Consider the following 19,522-nt stretch of genomic DNA (forward strand, 5'->3'; position numbering starts at 1 on the left):
CCAAACTCTTCCAAAATACAGCAGAGGGAGGAACACTCCCAAACTCATTCTACGAGGCCACCATCACCCTGATACCAAAACCAGACAAAGATGTCACAAAGAAAGAAAACTACAGGCCAACATCACTGATGAACATAGATGCAAAAATCCTCAACAAAATACTACCAAACAGAATCCAACAGCACATTAAAACGATCATACACCATGACCAAGTGGGGTTTCTTCCAGGAATGCAAGGATTCTTCAATATACGCAAATCAATCAATGTAATAAACCATATTAACAAATTGAAGGAGAAAAACCATATGATCATCTCAATAGATGCAGAGAAAGCTTTTGACAAAATATAACAGCCATTTATGATAAAAACCCTGCAGAAAGTAGGCACAGAGGGAACTTTCCTCAACATAATAGAGGCCATATATGACAAACCCACAGCCAACATCATCCTCAATGGTGAAAAACTGAAAGCATTTCCACTAAGATCAGGAACAAGACAAGGTTGCCCACTCTCACCACTCTCATTCAACACAGTTTTGGAAGTTTTAGCCACAGCAATCAGAGAAGAAAAGGAAATAGAAGGAATCCAAATCGGAAAAGAAGAAGTAAAGCTGTCACTGTTTGCAGATGACATGAAACTATACATAGAGAATCCTAAAGATGCTACCTGAAAAATATTAGAGGTAATCAATGAATTTGGTAAAAGTAGCAGGATACAAAAGTAATGCAGAGAAATCTCTTGCATTCCTATATACTAATGATGAAAACTCTGAAAGTGAAATTAAGGAAACACTCCCATTTACCACTGCAACAAAAAGAATAAAATACCTAGGAATAAACCTACCTAAGGAGACAAAAAACCTGTATGCAGACAGAAGACCTATAAGACACTGATGAAAGAAATTAAAGATGATACAAACAGATGGAGAGATATACCATGTTCTTGGATTGGAAGAATCAACATTGTGAAAATGACTATACTACCCAAAGCAATCTACAGATTCAATGCAATGCCTATCAAGCTACCAATGACATTTTTCACAGAACTAGAACAAAAAATTTCACAATTTATATGGAAACACAAAAGACCCCAAATAGCCAAAGCAATCTTGAGAAAGAAAAACGGAGCTGGAGGAATCAGGCTCCCTGACTTCAGACTATACTACAAAGCTACAGTAATCAAGACAGTATGGTACTGGCACAAAAACAGAAAGATAGATCAATGGAACAGGATAGAAAGCCCAGAGATAAACCCATGCACATATGGGCACCTTATCTTTGATAAGGAAGGCAAGAATATACAATGGAGAAAAGACAGCCTCTTCAGGAAGTGGTGCTGGGAAAACTGGACAGCTACATGTAAAAGAATGAAATTAGAAAATAAAAAGAAACTCAAAATGGATTAAAGACCTAAATGTAAGGTCAGACACTACAAAACTCTTAGAGGAAAACATAGGCAGAACACTCTATGACATATATCACAGCAAGATCTTTTTTGACCCACCTCCTACAGAAATGGAAATAAAAACAAAACTAAACAAATGGGACCTAATGAAACTTAATAGCTTTTGCACAGCAAAGGAAACCATAAACAAGATGAAAAGACAACCCTCAGAATGGGAGAAAATATTTGCAAATGAAGCAACTGACAAAGGATTAATTTCCAAAATTTACAAGCAGCTCATGCAGCTCAATATCAAAAAAACAAACAACCCAATCCAAAAATGGGCAGAAGACCTAAATAGACATTTCTCCGACGAAGATATACAGATTGCCAACAAACACATGAAAGGATGCTCAACATCACTAATCATTAGAGAAATGCAAATCAAAACTACAGTGAGGTATCACCTCGCACCACTCAGAATGGCCATCATGAAAAAGTCTACAAACAATAAATGCTGGAGAGGGTGTGGAGAAAAGGGAACCCTCTTGCACTGTTGGTGGGAATGTAAATTGATACAGCCACAATGGAGAACAGTATGGAGGTTCCTTAAAAAACTAAAAATAGGGCTTCCCTGGTGGCGCAGTGGTTGAGAGTCTGCCTGCTGATGCAGGGGACATGGGTTCGTGCCCCGGTCTGGCAAGATTCCACATGCCGCGGAGCGGCTGGACCCGTGAGCCATGGCCGCTGAGCCTGTGCGTCCGGAGCCTGTGCTCCACAACGGGAGAGACCACAACAGTGAGAGGCCCGTGTACAGCCAAAAAAAACTAAAAATAGAACTACCATACGACCCAGCAATCCCACTACTGGGCATATACCGTGAGAAAACCATAATTCAAAAAGAGTCATGTACCACAATGTTCATTGCAGCACTCTTCACAATAGCCGGGACATGGAAGCAACCTAAGTGTCCATTGACAGATGAATGAATAAAGAAGATGTGGCACATATATACAATGGAATATTACTCAGCCATAAAAAGAAATGAAATTGAGTTATCTGTAGTGGGGTGGATGGACCTAGAGTCTGTCATACAGAGTGAAGTAAGTCAGAAAGAGAAAAATAAATCCCATATGCTTACATATATGGAATCTAAAAATAAAAAATGGTTCTGAAGAACAGAGGGGCAGGACAGGAATAAAGACGCAGACATAGAGAATGGACTTGAGGACACAGGGAGGGGGAAGGGTAAGCTGGGACGAAGTCAGAGAGTAGCATGGACTTATATATACTACCAAATGTAAAATAGCTCATGGGAAGCAGCCGCATAGCACAGGGAGATCAGCTCAGTGCTTTGTGACCACCTAGAGAGGTGGGATAGGGAAGGTGGGAGGGAGATGAAAGAGGGAGGAGATACGGGGATATGTGTATACGTATAGCTGATTCACTTTGTTATAAAGCAGAAACTAACACACCATTGTAAAGCAATTATACTCCATAAAGATGTTAAAAAAATAATACAACATAAAAACAATAGTGGTCCTAGATGAGAACCAAATAAAAAGAGTAAAAATGATACTAAAAACAATAATTTAGGGAAACTTCCCTGAAATAAAAAAGATTTGAAACTACATATTAAAATCCTCACATCTCTGAGAACATCGACCCAGAATACATAACATCAAGATGTATTCTAGTAAAATTACTGCCAGAAGAAAATGAATGAATATACTTAAGAAGTAAAGAAAATGTGAGCCAAAGAGTTTATCTTCTCAAAACTGACTTTCAAGTATAAAGTGCACAGCAATTAAAATGTAAGAACTAAGAGAATCTTTTTCGTGAGTATTTATTGAAGATTCTACTAGAGAATAAGCTTCAGACAAACAAAAAGAATAGAGAGCCACTGACAGAAACTGGCAGTGAGCATTAAATATGTAGTTACTTGTACAACTCATACTTAACGAGGGTTAAAAGGCAGAGAGTAAATATGTTCTGAGTATGCAGATATAATACAACTACAAAAAATGGGGAAAGCATATGTAAAAAGTTAATATTTTTAGTAATCATACAGTGGTAGTGTTTGTCTTATTTTAGGATTGCTGTGTGTGTGTGTGTGTGTGTGTGTGTGTGTGTGTGTGTGTGTGTGTGTGTGTGTGTGTGTACTGTGTGATTAAAATAAATAATTACGGGATATTCTAATTCTATATTCCTGTATCCTTCAGAATCAGCATTCTTAGTTGGAAGAAAGGATATATAAATGTAATACAGAAAAGTAGAAATTCTATAGCCCTGATTTTGAAAGTATCAGTATCAACTCATGAGGTATATTAGCTTTAAATACGCATGCATGTGTGAACACACACACATTTCCTAGCTCTGGCTACTGTAAGACCCCAGAAAAATAATACCGACTTAGTAGTGATGAGCACCCTGATTGTGGTCCTGAAATAATATTTTCCACTTTAAAAAAAACAGTGTTTATGGAGAAAGAGCTAGCTGGTTGCAGATCCAGATCAAGAAATGTATCAGTCCAGAAACAATTTGATGGGTCAGATAGCAAGGAAGCGATCAAAGATTATTAGGCCTATGTCAAAAGAGCTTGGGAACCACGCTGAAAGAGACTACTACCCTGAAAGACTGTTGGCCAAAGATAAAACAATATGAGCTTCACTACAGACAATAATTCAACAAAGTAAAATTTGAATCAGTTTAAATCTACAAGTTCATAACAATACTTTTCAAGTGAAACCAATAGGTCAAGTTTGGAGCATGACAGGAGATCAGTCCATTAAACTGGAAACTAGTAAATAAAAATCGGTGTTAAAAATTTTCTTAAAAATCAAGTGGAGAGAATCAAGCACTTATTCTGCTTTTCCTGTCTGAACTGTGGCAGGGTAACCAAACTGTCAATAAGGGAATCATCTCTTTATGAAAACATTCCAATTAATAAATGAAAGAGGAATGATATAATTAGAATATCACCATTTTGCAACCAAGCACCAATGAATTAATAGATCTGATCATTAAGAATCAAGGGCTGCTAATACTACAAAAAGACAGACAACCAGATGGAAGATCACAACACCATGTTTATCCTTGCCAAAGGGATCAAACCTGAAACTGATCAAGTCTCTAGATTCACCTGTCAGTATGCAGGAAATACATAGGAACTGCATTATGAGTAATCAATCAGCAAACTCCAGATGGTAGGAAATTATACAGCCTTAAAAGTCCAAGTTCCTGAACAAATACACTAAAGGAAAAGAAAAACAATGGAGGGGGAACACATAGATTAAGAGAATTAAAAGATATATATAGGACTTCCGTGGTGGCGCAGTGGTTAAGAATCTGCCTGTCAATGCAGAGGACGTGGGTTCAAGGCCTGGTCCGGGCAGATCCCACATACCGCAGAGCAACTAAGCCCGTGATCCGCAACTACTGAGCCTGCGCTCTAGAGCCCGCAAGCCACAACTACTGAGCCCATGTGCCACAACTACCGAAGCCCGTGCGCCTAGAGCCTGTGCTCCACAACAAGAGAAGCCACCACAATGAGAGCCCGTGCACCACAACGAAGAGTAGCCCCCGCTCGCCGCAACTAGAGAAAGCCTGTGCGCCACAACGAAGACCCAACGCAGCCAAAAAAAAAAAGTTTTAATCAAAAATATATATATACTAAAAAGATATATATAGATATATAGATTGTTTTAATAGGGAAGACTGAACTATAGTGTCTAGGGATGCACACAACTATAAAGAAATGCAACAAAGTGACTACTCTTGAAGTCAGGATAGTGGCTACTTACAGAAGGAGGAAAGGGATAATGACCAGGACATGAAAGGGTTTCTCGGGTTGCTAGTAAAGTTTTATTTCTTTCCTGGGCACAGATTAAAAGGACATTTGTTTTAAAATAATTCATTAAGGCACACATTTGTATGTCTTTCTGTATCTGTTTTAATAATACATTTTTAAATTAAAAAATGCACATATGGGAGGGGGAAGGGTAAGCGGGGACGAAGTCAGAGAGTGGCACGGACATATATACACTACCAAATGTAAAATAGATAGCTAGTGGGAAGCAGCCACATAGCACAGGGAGATCACCTCGGTGCTTTGTGACCACCTAGAGGGATGGGATAGGGAGGGTGGGTGGGTGGAAGGGAGACGCAAGAGGGAGGGGATATGGGGATATATGTACACATATAGCTGATTCACTTTGTTTTACAGCAGAAACTAACACAACAATGTAAAGCAATTATACTCCAATAATGATGTTTAAAAAAAATAATGCACATGATATAAAGTCCAAAATGAATAAAAGGGTATGCATTGAAAACTATGCCTCCGTCCCACACCTGATGCGAGACACCCTGGCTCCACTTTCTAGAGGCAACCAATCACGGATGCCACTTTCTTTTCCATCCTTTCCAGAGACTGAATGGATTTTTTTTTTTTGCGGTACGCGGGCCTCTCAATGCTGCGGCCTCTCCCGTTGCGGAGCACAGGCTCCGGATGCGCAGGCTCAGCGGCCATGGCCCATGGGCCCAGCCGCTCCGCGGCATGTGGGATCTTCCCGGACCGGGGCACGAACCCGCGTCCCCTGCATCGACAGGCAGACTCTCAACCACTGCGCCACCAGGGAAGCCCTGAATGGATTATTTTTAAGGGATAAATACATGCTGTAGCATTTTAAGACAAAGTAATTTTTATTGATTGATTGATTTTTATTGGAATATAGTTGATTTACAATGTTGTGTTACTTTCAGGTGTACAGCAAAGTGAATCTGTTATACATATACATATATCCACTCATTTTGAGATTCTTTTCCCATATAGGCCATTACAGAGTACTGAGTAGAGTTCCTTGTGCTATACAGTACGTCCTTATTAGTTATCTATTTTATATCTAGTAGTATGTGTCAATCACAATCTTCCAGTTTATCCCTTGACAAAGTAATTTTTCACATAAAAGCCATGATTATTACGTACCTCTTCAAAAAGACATAAAGCTGCCTCATAGAGTGAGCACAAGCCATCGGATGTTCTGGGTGGTTCCCTCCACTGACTCCTATCAGCAGATGAACCCTATAATTAAGACATTGTGGGATACAGTTAGGGAAGGAGAGAGACATGTATTAAAATCACTTAAATAGTCTACAAAAACATCTGAGGAACTGTTTACATAATTATGTGCATTAAAATCAGAACCTAACATTAGGTCATGAAACCAATTTTATGTGTAAGTGTTATAAAAGACATGGCTATAGAGTGAAGCAGTAAATTAAGTACCAATCCCTCACTTATTACATTAGTGATTTGTTCTAAGTGTCACAAGGTTTGACCTAAAAACACTCAAGAAGGCAGAATTTTGCCAACTACACACTCTTTGGGTGGCCAATATCCAATAAATGGGGTCCCAGCAAATATTCCACTCCCCTGGGGCTGTCTTGTCCACTTGCTCCGAGAATACAGTAGAATGCAGCCAGCTTAAGTGATGATCCTTACCAGAGCAGCAGTAAGTCTGTTCCTCCCTTCTTAGTTTCAGCACAACAAAGGTCCCACAAGTCAGTTCATGCAGCTACCTGACTATATTAGCAACAAAATATCTTTTTCCTAGCACAGCTGAGGAATCATAGCTCCTCTCTGTGACTAATTGCCTACTCTCCACAATAGGGCCCAATGGCTATGACCAGAAATCATTCTTTCATTGAAAACTGATAAATCAGAGAGTGAACTTGACCTCCACTGTTCCCTCAAATTCCCATATCCTTAAATCTTTACATCACAAATGTCAAGTTCTTTCTCTGATTTATCCATCCTCTAGTTGTAAAATTTTCATCTGTGGCTTTATTTCAAAGACTATTATATTGTAAAAATATTTAGATTCTAGATGATCACCGGGCAAACATACCACAGAAAAGTATATCCTCTACCGTGGAAGGGAGGTTGGCCTAGATGCTCTGTAAGATCCCATCCAACTCTAATATTATATGATTTTATCAATTCAGACTATTTTAATTAACGTGGTTCCTAAGTAATGAACGAAATGAATATGTTGGCTATTTAATTTATTGCTGGGTCATCAGGTGCTAAGCTACTGCTACCAAATCAATTTTTCTTTTTTATTGCTTAGGTGGTGCTTCTCGAATTTTAATGTGGACATAAGTTACCTGGAAATTTTGTTAAAATGCAGATTCTAATTCAGTAAATATAGGTGGGGGCCTGAGATTCTGTATTTCAAGTTCTCAGGTGATGCCAATGCTGCTGTCTGAGGCTCACACTTCAACTAGTAAGGCTTTCGAGAGCCACTTGCAGGTCTTGGAGTCATATGAGAAGCTGAGTGTTCAAAATTATCTAGTTCCTAGGCACACAAGGTGTGGCTATACCAGCAAATACTTTGAGGCACAGCCTCTCCAAATTCCATAATTAGCTGCGTAGCACTTCTGGGAGAAACACAATTGTAATCTGTGGCTCCGTTATTTAAAGGCCACCTCTACTGATCACCAAACCAAAAGCAGATAAGAAACAACAGCAGCTTGCCATACCTTTCTAGGAGCTGGCACCAGGCCGGTAATAATTCCTTTTTATGCCTTTCTACAGTATGAAGGAAAATGCTGAAAATAACATAAGGTTTTCAGTGAGAGATCTGAGTTTAAATCCATGTTCCATCACTTACTGGCAACGTGACTTAAGGGTAAGTTTGCTTATCCTTAGACAGGAATAATTCCTCTGTTATTTAGGGCTGTTGGGAAGAATAACTGAAATTATGCATAAAACATGCTTAGCATAGTTCTTAATACATAGTACGAACTCAAAACTGGCATCAGTAATTATTATTTTGTATGATGTACATGGAGAAAGTAGAGAAAACACAGGGAGTCTTTAATAAACTCCTGCTAACTTTAAAAATACCAAACCAATTTTTTAAAAAATCCTTCAAACACTGTCTGCAGTGACTGTCACTGACTTCTGTTCTCCCCAAAAAGTCAATAGTTAAGGGTAAGACTAATCCAGCCCCAGTAAATTAGGATTAAAGATATCTTAAAAACCCACTCTGTATAGAATTCTTAATGTGTTTTGTAAATATACTGCACAATAGAAAAAGAGGCCTATACCTAGGCATTTTTAAAGAAATTACATTTTGGAAATGTGTAACTTCATACACTGCTAATATACCACAGGAAGTTCAAAGGTCCAAAGATAAATGGGAAATTAAAATAACATAAATGTGTGGTTTCACAGGTCTTCATTGAATTACCCTTCTCTTATTTACCTACCATCAAAAATAATGTAATACCTTTTCGTTTTTTTCACATCTGTCTTTTTAAGAAAATCAGACAAGAACATTAAGACTTGATGGAGTACATTTCCTTACATTCTTGCTATCTGAATCTACTCTGCTTAAAATTGCTTCAGTGACTCCCCACTGCCTACAGAATCAAGCTCAAAACCCCATAGCATGGGATACCTGGCCCTGCCCACATTGGCCGCCTCAGCTCATCCCATTCCAGCCCCAGCACCCAGGAGCCTACTCTCCCATACCTCAGTCACTTTCAGAATACTAATCCTCTCACCTGAAAACTTCTTCAGCTCCCTCACTCACACACCTCATGTCTGCAAGCAAACTCTTCTTACTTTTCAACTAAGCTTAGGCATCCTTCATTTTCTGCCCCTTCCCTTCTAGCCCTCCTCCTCCTGTATCTCATCACCACCTCCCTGTGCAGACCTCTACTACAGCCCAGCATCATTAATATGAAACGTCTGTGCATCTCTCTCTCCTTACACTGTGAGCTGGCTAACGGCATGGACGCTACAAAGCTTATTCATCATTTTAACCCATAGCCTAACAGTATCTGGCACACAGTAAACACCTAGTGGCATCAAAGGCCAAAGGTGTTTTTCTTGGTGTTTATTTTTTTAGAATGCAGGGATGTACAGTGACATTATTTCCCTACTCTTTATTTAAATGTAAGTTAATGAGTATCTTGCATGCTTGCACTCAAACAGAATTACTATGTGCATGGGTAGAGGAGGTTAAGAATCACACATGTAAATACAATTTAAGGATTGAACTCATTTTTGTTAGGCCTTCTACCAGGTACTCAATTGATGGTTATGTGTCTCTCCCTCTAACTTCTAGCTTGGGGATACCTTCTGTCCCAGCTGTTCTTGAGCAGAGAATCTTAAGACAGGGAAGATAAGGTCAGGATGGGATTCTTCCCCAGAATATATCCAGAATTCTGAGGAAAGCTATCCGGGGTACCCTCATCCCAAGAGAAAGCTACAATGTAGGGTATAGCCTAGGAGGGTAAAGAGGGAGGCGGAGGCCCCTTCTGCCTAGGTGTATTTGACATTTTGTCCAGAAATGAAAGAGGCCAAGTGGAGAGAAAATTGGAAATCCAGCAATAAAATAAGGTTATTATATTTTATATCTACTTTAAGGTAGGCCTTCATGGGAAAAAAAAATAAGTCAATTTAACATAAACAGGGTAAAAAGCTGCATACAGCTGTCAGAAAAAATGTGGGATTTGCAGACAGACTATGGGTTGTAAGAATTAGTTAACACAGTGCCTGGCCCATCAGTGCTTAATCAGGAGTATACATAATACTTTCAGTTCTTTTGCCAAATAGATGTGTAAATTTAGGATAATTGCCACAGTTTCTTCATCCTTAAGATAAGGATAAATAATATCTACCTTACAGATTAACATGATAATTGAATAAGACACTGCTTATAAAAAGCACCTGAGGGGCTTCCCTGGTGGCGCAGTGGTTGAGAGTCCGCCTGCCGATACAGGGGACACGGGTTCGTGACCCGGTCCAGGAAGATCCCACATGCCACAGAGCGGCTGGGCCCGTGAGCCATGGCCGCTGAGCCTGCACGTCCGGAGCCTGTGCTCCGCAACGGGAGAGGCCACAACAGTGAGAGGCCCGCGTACCGCAAAAAAAATAAAAATAAAAAGCACCTGGTAGGTAGTAGGCACTCAACGAAGGTTAGAGCTCTTCCTCCCTTATTCCAGGTACTGGGAAGCAGTAAGTAGAATCCAAAAAATGAATGGGATGGTTTACTATAGGTTAATTAAGTGAATATTAAAACACATTATATAGGTAGTAAATATATTTACTGTAAAGATTTCTTAAGGTTATAGAGCCAATTTAAACTTACAGCCAAATATGCATACAAACCAATTTACAACATGCTAAAAGACAATGGGCTAAACAGATACTGAGAAAAGCAATTTAGTTTCTTGGGGCACCCTCTTCCCACTAAGGAGCAACACTGCAGGATAAGGCCTTTGAGGGTAAGGTGGGGAAGAGGCTTCTGACTCAGGGTATTTAGCATTTTGATTAAAAAGGAAACATACCACGGGCAAGCGTACGATCATATAAGTAGACTGCACAATAATTAACATGTTTTCTTTGTAACAAAGGCAATGCAAAATAAACAGGCTGTAAAATGAAGAATTAAGTAACTCCTCACAGAAATATTAACATGTGACCATGAATAGATACATTATTTTAGGTCATCAAATGGCATCACATATTTGAAAACAGTATAAATTTAGAGAATGTTACCAGAAAGTATTAAGAATTGGAAAATAAAATGAGAAAAACAGATATGCAAGTGAATAAGTTTAAATATTGAATAAGAAACCACAAGAGGCCTAACTGCCTTTCATAGCTGTTACTTCAAACCTTTCTTACTTCGATCATTGCTTAGATCTCTGGCTCTAGATTCCTACTTCAGGTAAAGATCATACGGCCCTTGTCAACATTCCAGATTCTGAACAAAGCACCACATGCTTTTCTAGTCTAAATTTTATTTAACATTAAGGAATTCAAATTTTCATAGATCTCATGATCTAAAATCTCCAAGTACTTGCTTACAATAAAATTATTTGTAATAAAATGACCCAATATTTACCATTCAGTTCACAAGTACAAAATGTAAGCCAGGTGAAAATTTAAATGCCCTGGTTTGAAAATAAATTCAACATAATTGTTTTTTATGAAACATTCCTGTCAATCCAACAGCTTTCCACATTTTTGGGGGGGAAGGGGAGTTGTAAAACACACATACATAATTTACAAGTGGCATTTTTAATTATTGAAACTAAATAAATTTGTTAATTGATATTTGGTAATAAAGAATATCAAAAACGCTGATCAATGTAACTCAATTGAAATTAAATCAACTTATAAGTGTTTCAATCTTTATATTCCAAATTTGTATTCTTTTTTTAAATTTTTTTTTTTTTAAACAGTAGGTTCTTATAAGTTATCCATTTTATACATATGTCAATCCCAATCTCCCAGTTCATTGCACCACCACCACCCCTCTACTTTCCCCGCTTGGTGTCCATACGTTTGTTCTCTACATCTGTGTCTCTATTTCTGCCCTGCAAACCGGTTCATCTGTTACTGCAAACTTTTATTCTTGGTTTTCACAAAAGCGTTAAATTTCAATCTCAGAAGTTCTTGAAATCGATCATATTGCACTATATTTTACTGTTTATTCTTTAATATGGTATCTAAAGTTAGTTCCTTTATGATAGTCAAGCAATTAAGTTCCTTCATGAACAAGACATTTATTACAGATCTAGTATATCGGTTCATTACTCCCCTCCATTCAGGTCTCTGCTCAAATGTCCCAATTCAGAGACTCCCCTGATCACATTAACTAAAATACCACACCTTTCCCCTCCCCAATCTCTGCTTGAACCCATCATTTTGTATTCCTTTCCCTCCCTTATTTTAATTCTTAGAACTTAACACTACCTAAAATTTATATTTATTGTCTGACTCCCCTACTAGGCTGTTAGCTCCAAGAAACTCTGTTTTTCTCTGCTGTATCCTTAGGGCCTAGAATAATACTTAGTACATAGTAAATGTTTAATAAAAATGAAGAAGGATGAAATTAGAGATTTTTTTCAAAAGGTCTCCACACTTACTAGCCAAGGCCCCTCATTTTACTTTTGAGTTTACTAAAACACAGAGAAGTTAGATGAATTTCCCAAGTTCACACAGGAAGCCATAAAACTTAAACTACAATCCTAACTCCTGATCCAGTGGTCTTAACACTATACAACTAGCCTGTCCTTGAATTACATATTGACATCAACACATATAAAAGTTTCTTTACTCAAAGTATCTAAATTATTTAACTAACCTAACAATCACCAGTAGAATTCTCAAATCATTTGCTATTACCATCAATTCATTAAAAGTTGGGTTGACATTTCCCAAAATTGTTAGATAAGAATTTTAAAGTTCAGATTTATCATACGTACCAAAGAACGTCTCATCTGCATTAATATAGTCATAAAGCAGTCAAAGCTGATCATCCCCTCCTGGCTTGATAGTAGTTTGCTTTTCTCCATGGAATTTACAACTGCTGAAGCCCCTAAGGCCATTTCTATCCATTCAAGGAGATACCGCAAAGAACCTCGCTGAGCAGCTAAACCAAGCAGCAACTCAGAAGCTAATCTACGACCTAAAGTGTCTGCTCCAGAATTGGGAATAGTTACTCCTTTAAGAAATGTTGTTACTTGTGATAAGCAATCCAAGCCCATAGGTGGAATCTTGCTTTCATTTGCTAAAGATAATGGTGGCAAAGAGCTCACAACTTCAATTGCAGTATGAATAACGTCATTGCAAAGACTGAGACCAGGTCCCGACACAGGCATCATCCAACTTTGTCTCAGAAGTGCAAATAATAAACTTAGACCAGTTCGAACACCCATTTCTATAAGTGCATCAGTGCTTGACCGGGGACGTTCACTAACAGAATGGACATCTGCCGAACCAGAGCTGCTCTCCGGAGAATGCTGCTGCTGTTTCACTTTGCCTTTATCATGGTATTTATTAGAAAGTGCATAGAAGACACGCTGGAGTACAAGCAATCGTTTTCGAAGTGCCCCAGCAAATGGGGAATCTGAACATACCATCTTCGCTAGTGCTAGCTGACTGCTAAGAAGGGCATCCAAATAGTGGTCCTGTTCATCACTTGAAAGAGACTCACGTTCAAAGTCTGGCAACTGTGGTCCTTTGAGGCACAAAACTTGTTGGGGCAATGGTACTACTTCCTTATTGCTGACCAGTTTAGAATATAGAACAGCAACCCCCTCTCTTGTAGCAATAGATTCACTGTCCTCTGTAATCCAGGAGCTGTTGAGGTGTTCAAGCCATTTCAGTTTCACTGGTGGAACCATAGTTGCCATTTTGATTTACTCTTCAGCCATTAGTTCTATAAAGGGAGAAGAAAAAGGAATCAAGTTTCTGAACTTCCATCATATATTACAATTAGTGGTTTCAAACTGGTGAAACACAAAGTCTGGACTTCAGTTAACAGTAACATACCAATGTTAGTATTTTAGCTTCAATAAATGTACCATGGTTATTTAAGACATTAATATTAGGGAGCAATGGGTTGCAGGGCATACGGGAACTCTGTACTATCTTTGCAACTTTTACATAAGTCTAAAATTATCCCAAAATAAAAAGTTTATTTTAAAAATTAGTGATTTATGTAACTTTTCTCTTCAGGTTCTGGTCCCACTGTCAGTATTAATAGTGGGTTCTACATGATGATGGACCCCAAATTTGTATCTCCAGGCTTCTCCTCTGAATTCCAAACTCATATATGTAATTGCCCACTTGACCTCTCCACACCTCATAGGCATCTCAAACTTTATATTCAAAACTGAATTCCTAATCCAACATTTCCACCACACCCACCCAAACCTGTTCCTCCTGCAGAACTCCTCACTTCAATAAATGGCAACTGTATCCTTCTATTTCCTTTGGCTAAAAACCTTGGGAGTCATCATTGACTCCTCCCTCTCTTACACTCCAAATTCAATTAGTCAACTCTACTCTCAAAATATAGCCAGAATCCAAACAGTTCTCACACCCCTCCACTGCTGAAACCCTGGTCTAAGCCATCATCTCTTGGATCACTGAAGAAGCTTTCTTACTGGTCTCCCTGACTGTACTGAGGAGCTGCAGTGACTCCAAAAGGGCAGGAATGTTTCTGTATATTTTGTTTACTGCTGTATTCTGGCACACAGTAAGTGCTCAGTAAGTATTTGCTGACAAAAAGTACTTAAAAACTAAGTTTGCTGGGATAAAATATTCACAAGACATATCTCGTGCAAAGGACTATCATCCAAGATACATTAAGAACTCCTACAACTCAATAATAAAAAGACAACCTAATTTTTTAAATGGTCGGAAAAGTTGTGAACAAAACTTCACCAAAGATATGGCAATGGCTAATAAGCACACACAAAAAAGTACTCAACATCATTATTCATCAGAAAAATGCCAATTAAAAACACAAAGAGATACTAATACACACCCAGAAGGATTAAAATTAGTAAGGCTGACAATACCAAATGTTAAGCAAGGATGCAGGGCAACCAGAACTCTCACAAACCATTTGTGGAAATGTAAAATTGAACAGCCACCTTAGAAAGACATCTGGTAGCTTCTTATAAAACTAAATATAGGGCTTCCCTGGTGGCGCAGTGGTTGGGAGTCCACCTGCCGATGCAGGGGACGCGGGTTCGTGCCCCGGTCCGGGAGGATCCTACGTGCCGAGGAGGGGCTGGGCCCATGAGCCGTGGCCGCTGGGCCTGCGTGTCTGGAGCCTGTGCTCCGCAATGGGAGGGGCCGCAGCGGTGAGAGGCCCAGGTACCGGAAAAAAAAAAAAAACTAAATATATACCTACCCAATGACTCAACAATTCCTCTCCTACAGATTCGCCCAGAAGAAAACATATCTCCACAGAAAGACTTAACGCTAAATAGTAGTTGCCCCTAGAAGGTGAGGGCATGAATAGACTGGGCAGGGCATGAGGGAACTTCCTGAAGTGATGGTAATGCTGGATTACCAAGCCTTATACATTTGTCAAAACTCAGTGAATATACATTTAAGATGTCACTGCATGTAAATTTTACCTAAATAAATACTGAATTCCAGTTGATACATATATTGAAGTATATTTAGGGGGAAGTATACTGATATGTGTAATTGAAATGCATCAAATAATAAGATGCACTGATGTGTGTGTGTATAAAGATATGTCATACACACATACATATGGATTGATATGTGATAAAACAAGTATAATAAAATATTAATGGCAGAATCTCAGTGGTGAAGTATATATATGCCTGTTCATTTTTAAATCTTTCAACTTTGCTGTATGTTTGAAATTTTTCATCATAAAATATTGCTGGGGAGTTGGGACTAACTCCTGCTTTTCAAGCAAGTCCCCAGAATGGTAGTCATAACAGTTGGTGGTAGAGAAAGATCCTCACACAATGAAGGGCATTTTATTTTCATGATATAGGTAGCTCTTAAAAAAAGAGCTCCAATGATAGAGACTGCAGGCTAATTAAAAGGAGTTTCCTACTTCCAAACATGCCCTGTTAAATTCCAAATATAAAATCTAATGGTACTTCTTCCTTTTTCAAGCTTATGAATACTATGCTTAATTTAACTTCAATAGATACTTGGAAAGTATGTACTTGGGAGAGGGAAAATAAAACCATAAGCCTCCTCCCACTTCATTCAGCTAAGTATTTACTAAACATTGTGCAGAGGATATAAAAGTACCTTACTTACCTCCATCCCTGCAAGCCAGAGGTAATTCTGCTCTTTTTATTTGTGCTAGTTTGACTGCTATAAAGGAATATGTTGTTATTCTAATTTCAATCTCCCTGATTACTAACACCTGAACAGCACATGGATATTGGTCATTTGGACACACTCTTCTGGGAAATGCTTATTCATGTCCTTCTAGTCACATATTTTTCTACTGGGTTATTTTTCTTGTCAATCTGTAAAATGTTTTTGTATTTTATCATTGTCCTCAGCACTGCAAATATTTCTTCTAAATCTATCTTTCGCATACATACACATCCTTTCTCTATGGCTCCTGCTTTCCATTCTTGGTTTAAAAGAGCACCCCAACATCCCCATGCCCTTACACATGAACTCTAGATTATACAGGTATTCACCTAGATTTTCTTGAAGTATTTTTGATTTTTTTACACGAGTCTTTAAATGAATTTTATATTCATCTGAAATTTTAATTAAGTTCTGCATGGTATAAAATTGGATTCCAATTTTATTGTTTCCAGGTGGATGGCTAATTATGCCACCACCATGTAAGTCATCCAAGACTTCCAAGACAGCTGAGGACAACGGCAGCTGCATAATTATCTCCCCAAATTTCTTCCCAAACAATAAGGAAAAATAAATTCTACATAAAACCACACCCACAGCATAATTTGAAGATATAGAATGACAAAACTGCAAATTAACTGTAAAAAAAGAAATATCATCAATCCCAGTGCACACACTCTCAGCTCCAAGAGCCACAAGGTTTTGTGCAAGCAGAAGCAGACTAAGAAAATCTGTAGAAAAGAGAGAAGAGGAAGGATAGTGAAGGAGCCTAAAGGTGATTTGGAATGACTGCCAGAAAGATTAAATCCACACTAAATCTGAAAATACTGAACAAATGTCCAGGCAGATCAGAGCACAGACTACAAGGAAGAGATTTCAAAGTACATTTAATTTAAAGAGTCAGGCATGATTTAAAGAAGCAGGTACAATTTAAAAAGACAGGTATGATTTATATGAGCATTCCTTGAAATGCAGAGAGGAGAAAAAAGACAAAAAAGAAAAGAGAAGCATTCTTTGGCAACTGGGTGGTAAAGGGTAAAAGAAAAAAAGGAGGGGGGGAATGTTTAGGGTTCTGCAAGACAAAAGAGAACTATAAAATTGGAGATATAACAAAGCTTCTCTCAAGCAAAAGAAACAAAGCACCAAAAAAAAAAAAAAATCCTTTGAAGTACTTGAACTTTGCTATATAGACAGAAGAGGGTGTCATTAAATTAGGAATATTATTTAAAAAAACCCAATACCATAAAAATGAACAAGAAAAAAGTCCACAGAGAACTACTGCAGAAAATCAGTAAAGTTCACATACATCAACTGATGGAAATCTTCCTGATAACAAGAAAGCATAAGAAAATAAAAGTTAACAATCCAAGCAAAATTAAACACACAAACATTTGAGGATATAAAAAAAACCTTGAATCAGAAATTCAAAAACTAAAAGCAGAAAAAGACCACATAAATAATTAAAGTTTCTAAAGTTTTTGAAAAGGGAAGGAACAGGGAAGGAAGAAAGGGGAAAAAAAGGAAAAGAGCTGACTGAACTCAAGAAAGAAACGGAAGAAAAAGACAAAATTCTCAGAAATGAAGAATGAATTATAAACTGTCCAAGGAAGGGTAGACTCTAATAAAAAGTTAGCAAAGGGCAATTAAAGGCTGGAGCAGGGAAACAACTATGAGAATTAAAATCACACACACACATACACACACACACACGAATCAGTGAAAGTAGTGGAAAGAGAAGACAAGCAAAGAAGGGCAAGTATTTGTACTACTGGATTACCTGAAAAAGTAAAACAAAAATGCAACAAAGAGCTGATTTTAAAGCTACTAGCCAAGAAAACTTGCCAGAAATAGAAAAAAAATTTTTTGAATCAATACAATAAGGGTTCACAAGGTACCTGGGAAATTGAGCAAGAACAACCAACTCTAAGACATTGGCCTTGTAAATTCAAGGATTTAGATAAAACCCTCAAGACCTCCAGGCAAAAAGATCAAATAACTTAAAAAGGTAAAAGAATTAGATTGGCATTGACATTTTAAAACCAGTCAAATAAACAGCACAGCAACAGCTTTTATAAAGCAAAAACTACAGGGGGTGCAAGGAAACATAGAAACACACAAATAATGGGAGACTTTAATATACCATCCCCAGTACAAGACAGATCAAGTGGACAAAAATATGTAAGGAAACAGAAGACCTAAACAACAGAATAATTTACTCTTTTTCCATTACCAGGATCTATTTCTGAATTCTCTATTTTGGTCCACTTGTCCATTCTTATGCCAACAGTGACTTGATTACAGTGGCTTTTATAAATATTCTGATGGCTGGTAAGGCAAGTCCCTAACCTTTAAGATTATTTCATTCAATTACATGCTACCTCTCCCAAGGTAGCATGTTCTAATTTGAACTTCATTAAATATATGTATTAATTTTCAGAAAATAGATACTTTTATGATAATTTGTCCACCTAAGAATATAGTATGTCTTTCTATTTTGATCCGATCTTATTTTAGATTTTCTTCATATAAGTCCTATGCCTTTCTTGATAAACTGTTTCTTGAGTATTTTTGATTTTGTGGCTACTATGAATGGAATTCCCCAATTTCCTTTCCTGGATAATTATTGCTATCCAGCCATCTGGGTACATTCGTACACTTTTCCAAATTATGCAAGGATAGAGATGAATCAAAGAACATAAACCATATAACAGGGTCAGAAAATGAAGAAAGCAAAGAAGTATTAAAGATAAAACAGAAAAAAAGGTCAGCAATAAGACTAAGCATATCTACTCATCACTATCAGCAAAACTCATCTATTAAAACCAAAGACAGGGCTTCCCTCATGGCACAGTGGTTGGAAATCCACCTGCCAATGCAGGGGACACAAGTTCAAGTCCTGGTCCGGGAAGATCCCATGTGCCGCGGAGCAACTAAGCCCATGCGCCACAACTACTGAGCCTGCACTCTAGAGCCCACGAGCCACAACTACTGAAACCCACGCACCTAGAGCCTGTGCTCCACAACAAAAGAAGCCACTGCAGTGAGAAGCCCGCGCACCACAACAAAGAGTAGCCCCCACTCACTGCAACTAGAGAAAGCCCGCATGCAGCAATGAAGACCCAACAAAGCCAAAAATAAATAAATAAATTTTTTTTAAAAATCTGCTACAGAGCTACAATAATCAAAACAGTGTGGTACTGGCATATAGAACAATGGAATAGAATAGAGAGCCCAGAAATAAACCCTCACATATATGGTCAAATGATTTTTGAAAAGGGCTCCAAGACATTCAATGGGAAAAGAACAGTCTTTTCAACAAATAGTGCTCAGAAAACTGAATATCCACATGCAAAAGAATAAAACTGAACCCTTTCCTCACACCACGTATAAAAATTAACTCAAAATGGATCAAAGACCTAATATAAGACTGAAAACTCTTAGAAGAA

At 38.1% G+C, this 19,522-nt stretch overlaps 1 protein-coding gene across 4 annotated transcripts in view; it reads right to left on the reverse strand.

The window, feature by feature from the left end:
* HERC1 (HECT and RLD domain containing E3 ubiquitin protein ligase family member 1) overlaps positions 1–19,522 on the reverse strand; it is a 215,740-nt gene that overhangs the window by 159,893 nt on the left and 36,325 nt on the right. For 3 of the 4 annotated variants that reach the window (XM_027123253.1, XM_027123252.1, XM_027123251.1), the window contains 2 exons: positions 12,674–13,629; positions 6,372–6,467 (listed from right to left, as the gene is read on the reverse strand). In XM_027123253.1, coding sequence (XP_026979054.1) covers positions 6,372–6,467; positions 12,674–13,603 — 1,026 coding nt within the window. In that variant the 5' untranslated portion in view covers positions 13,604–13,629. Of the gene's footprint in view, positions 1–6,371; positions 6,468–7,927; positions 7,995–12,673; positions 13,630–19,522 lie in introns of those variants that run through there. The other variant, XM_027123254.1, reaches the window with a different exon arrangement.

The sequence above is a fragment of the Aethalodelphis obliquidens genome, unplaced genomic scaffold (assembly GCF_003676395.1).
Source record: "Aethalodelphis obliquidens isolate GAN/ISIS:26980383/991018 unplaced genomic scaffold, ASM367639v1 scaffold26, whole genome shotgun sequence".
Lineage (NCBI taxonomy): Eukaryota > Metazoa > Chordata > Mammalia > Artiodactyla > Delphinidae > Aethalodelphis > Aethalodelphis obliquidens.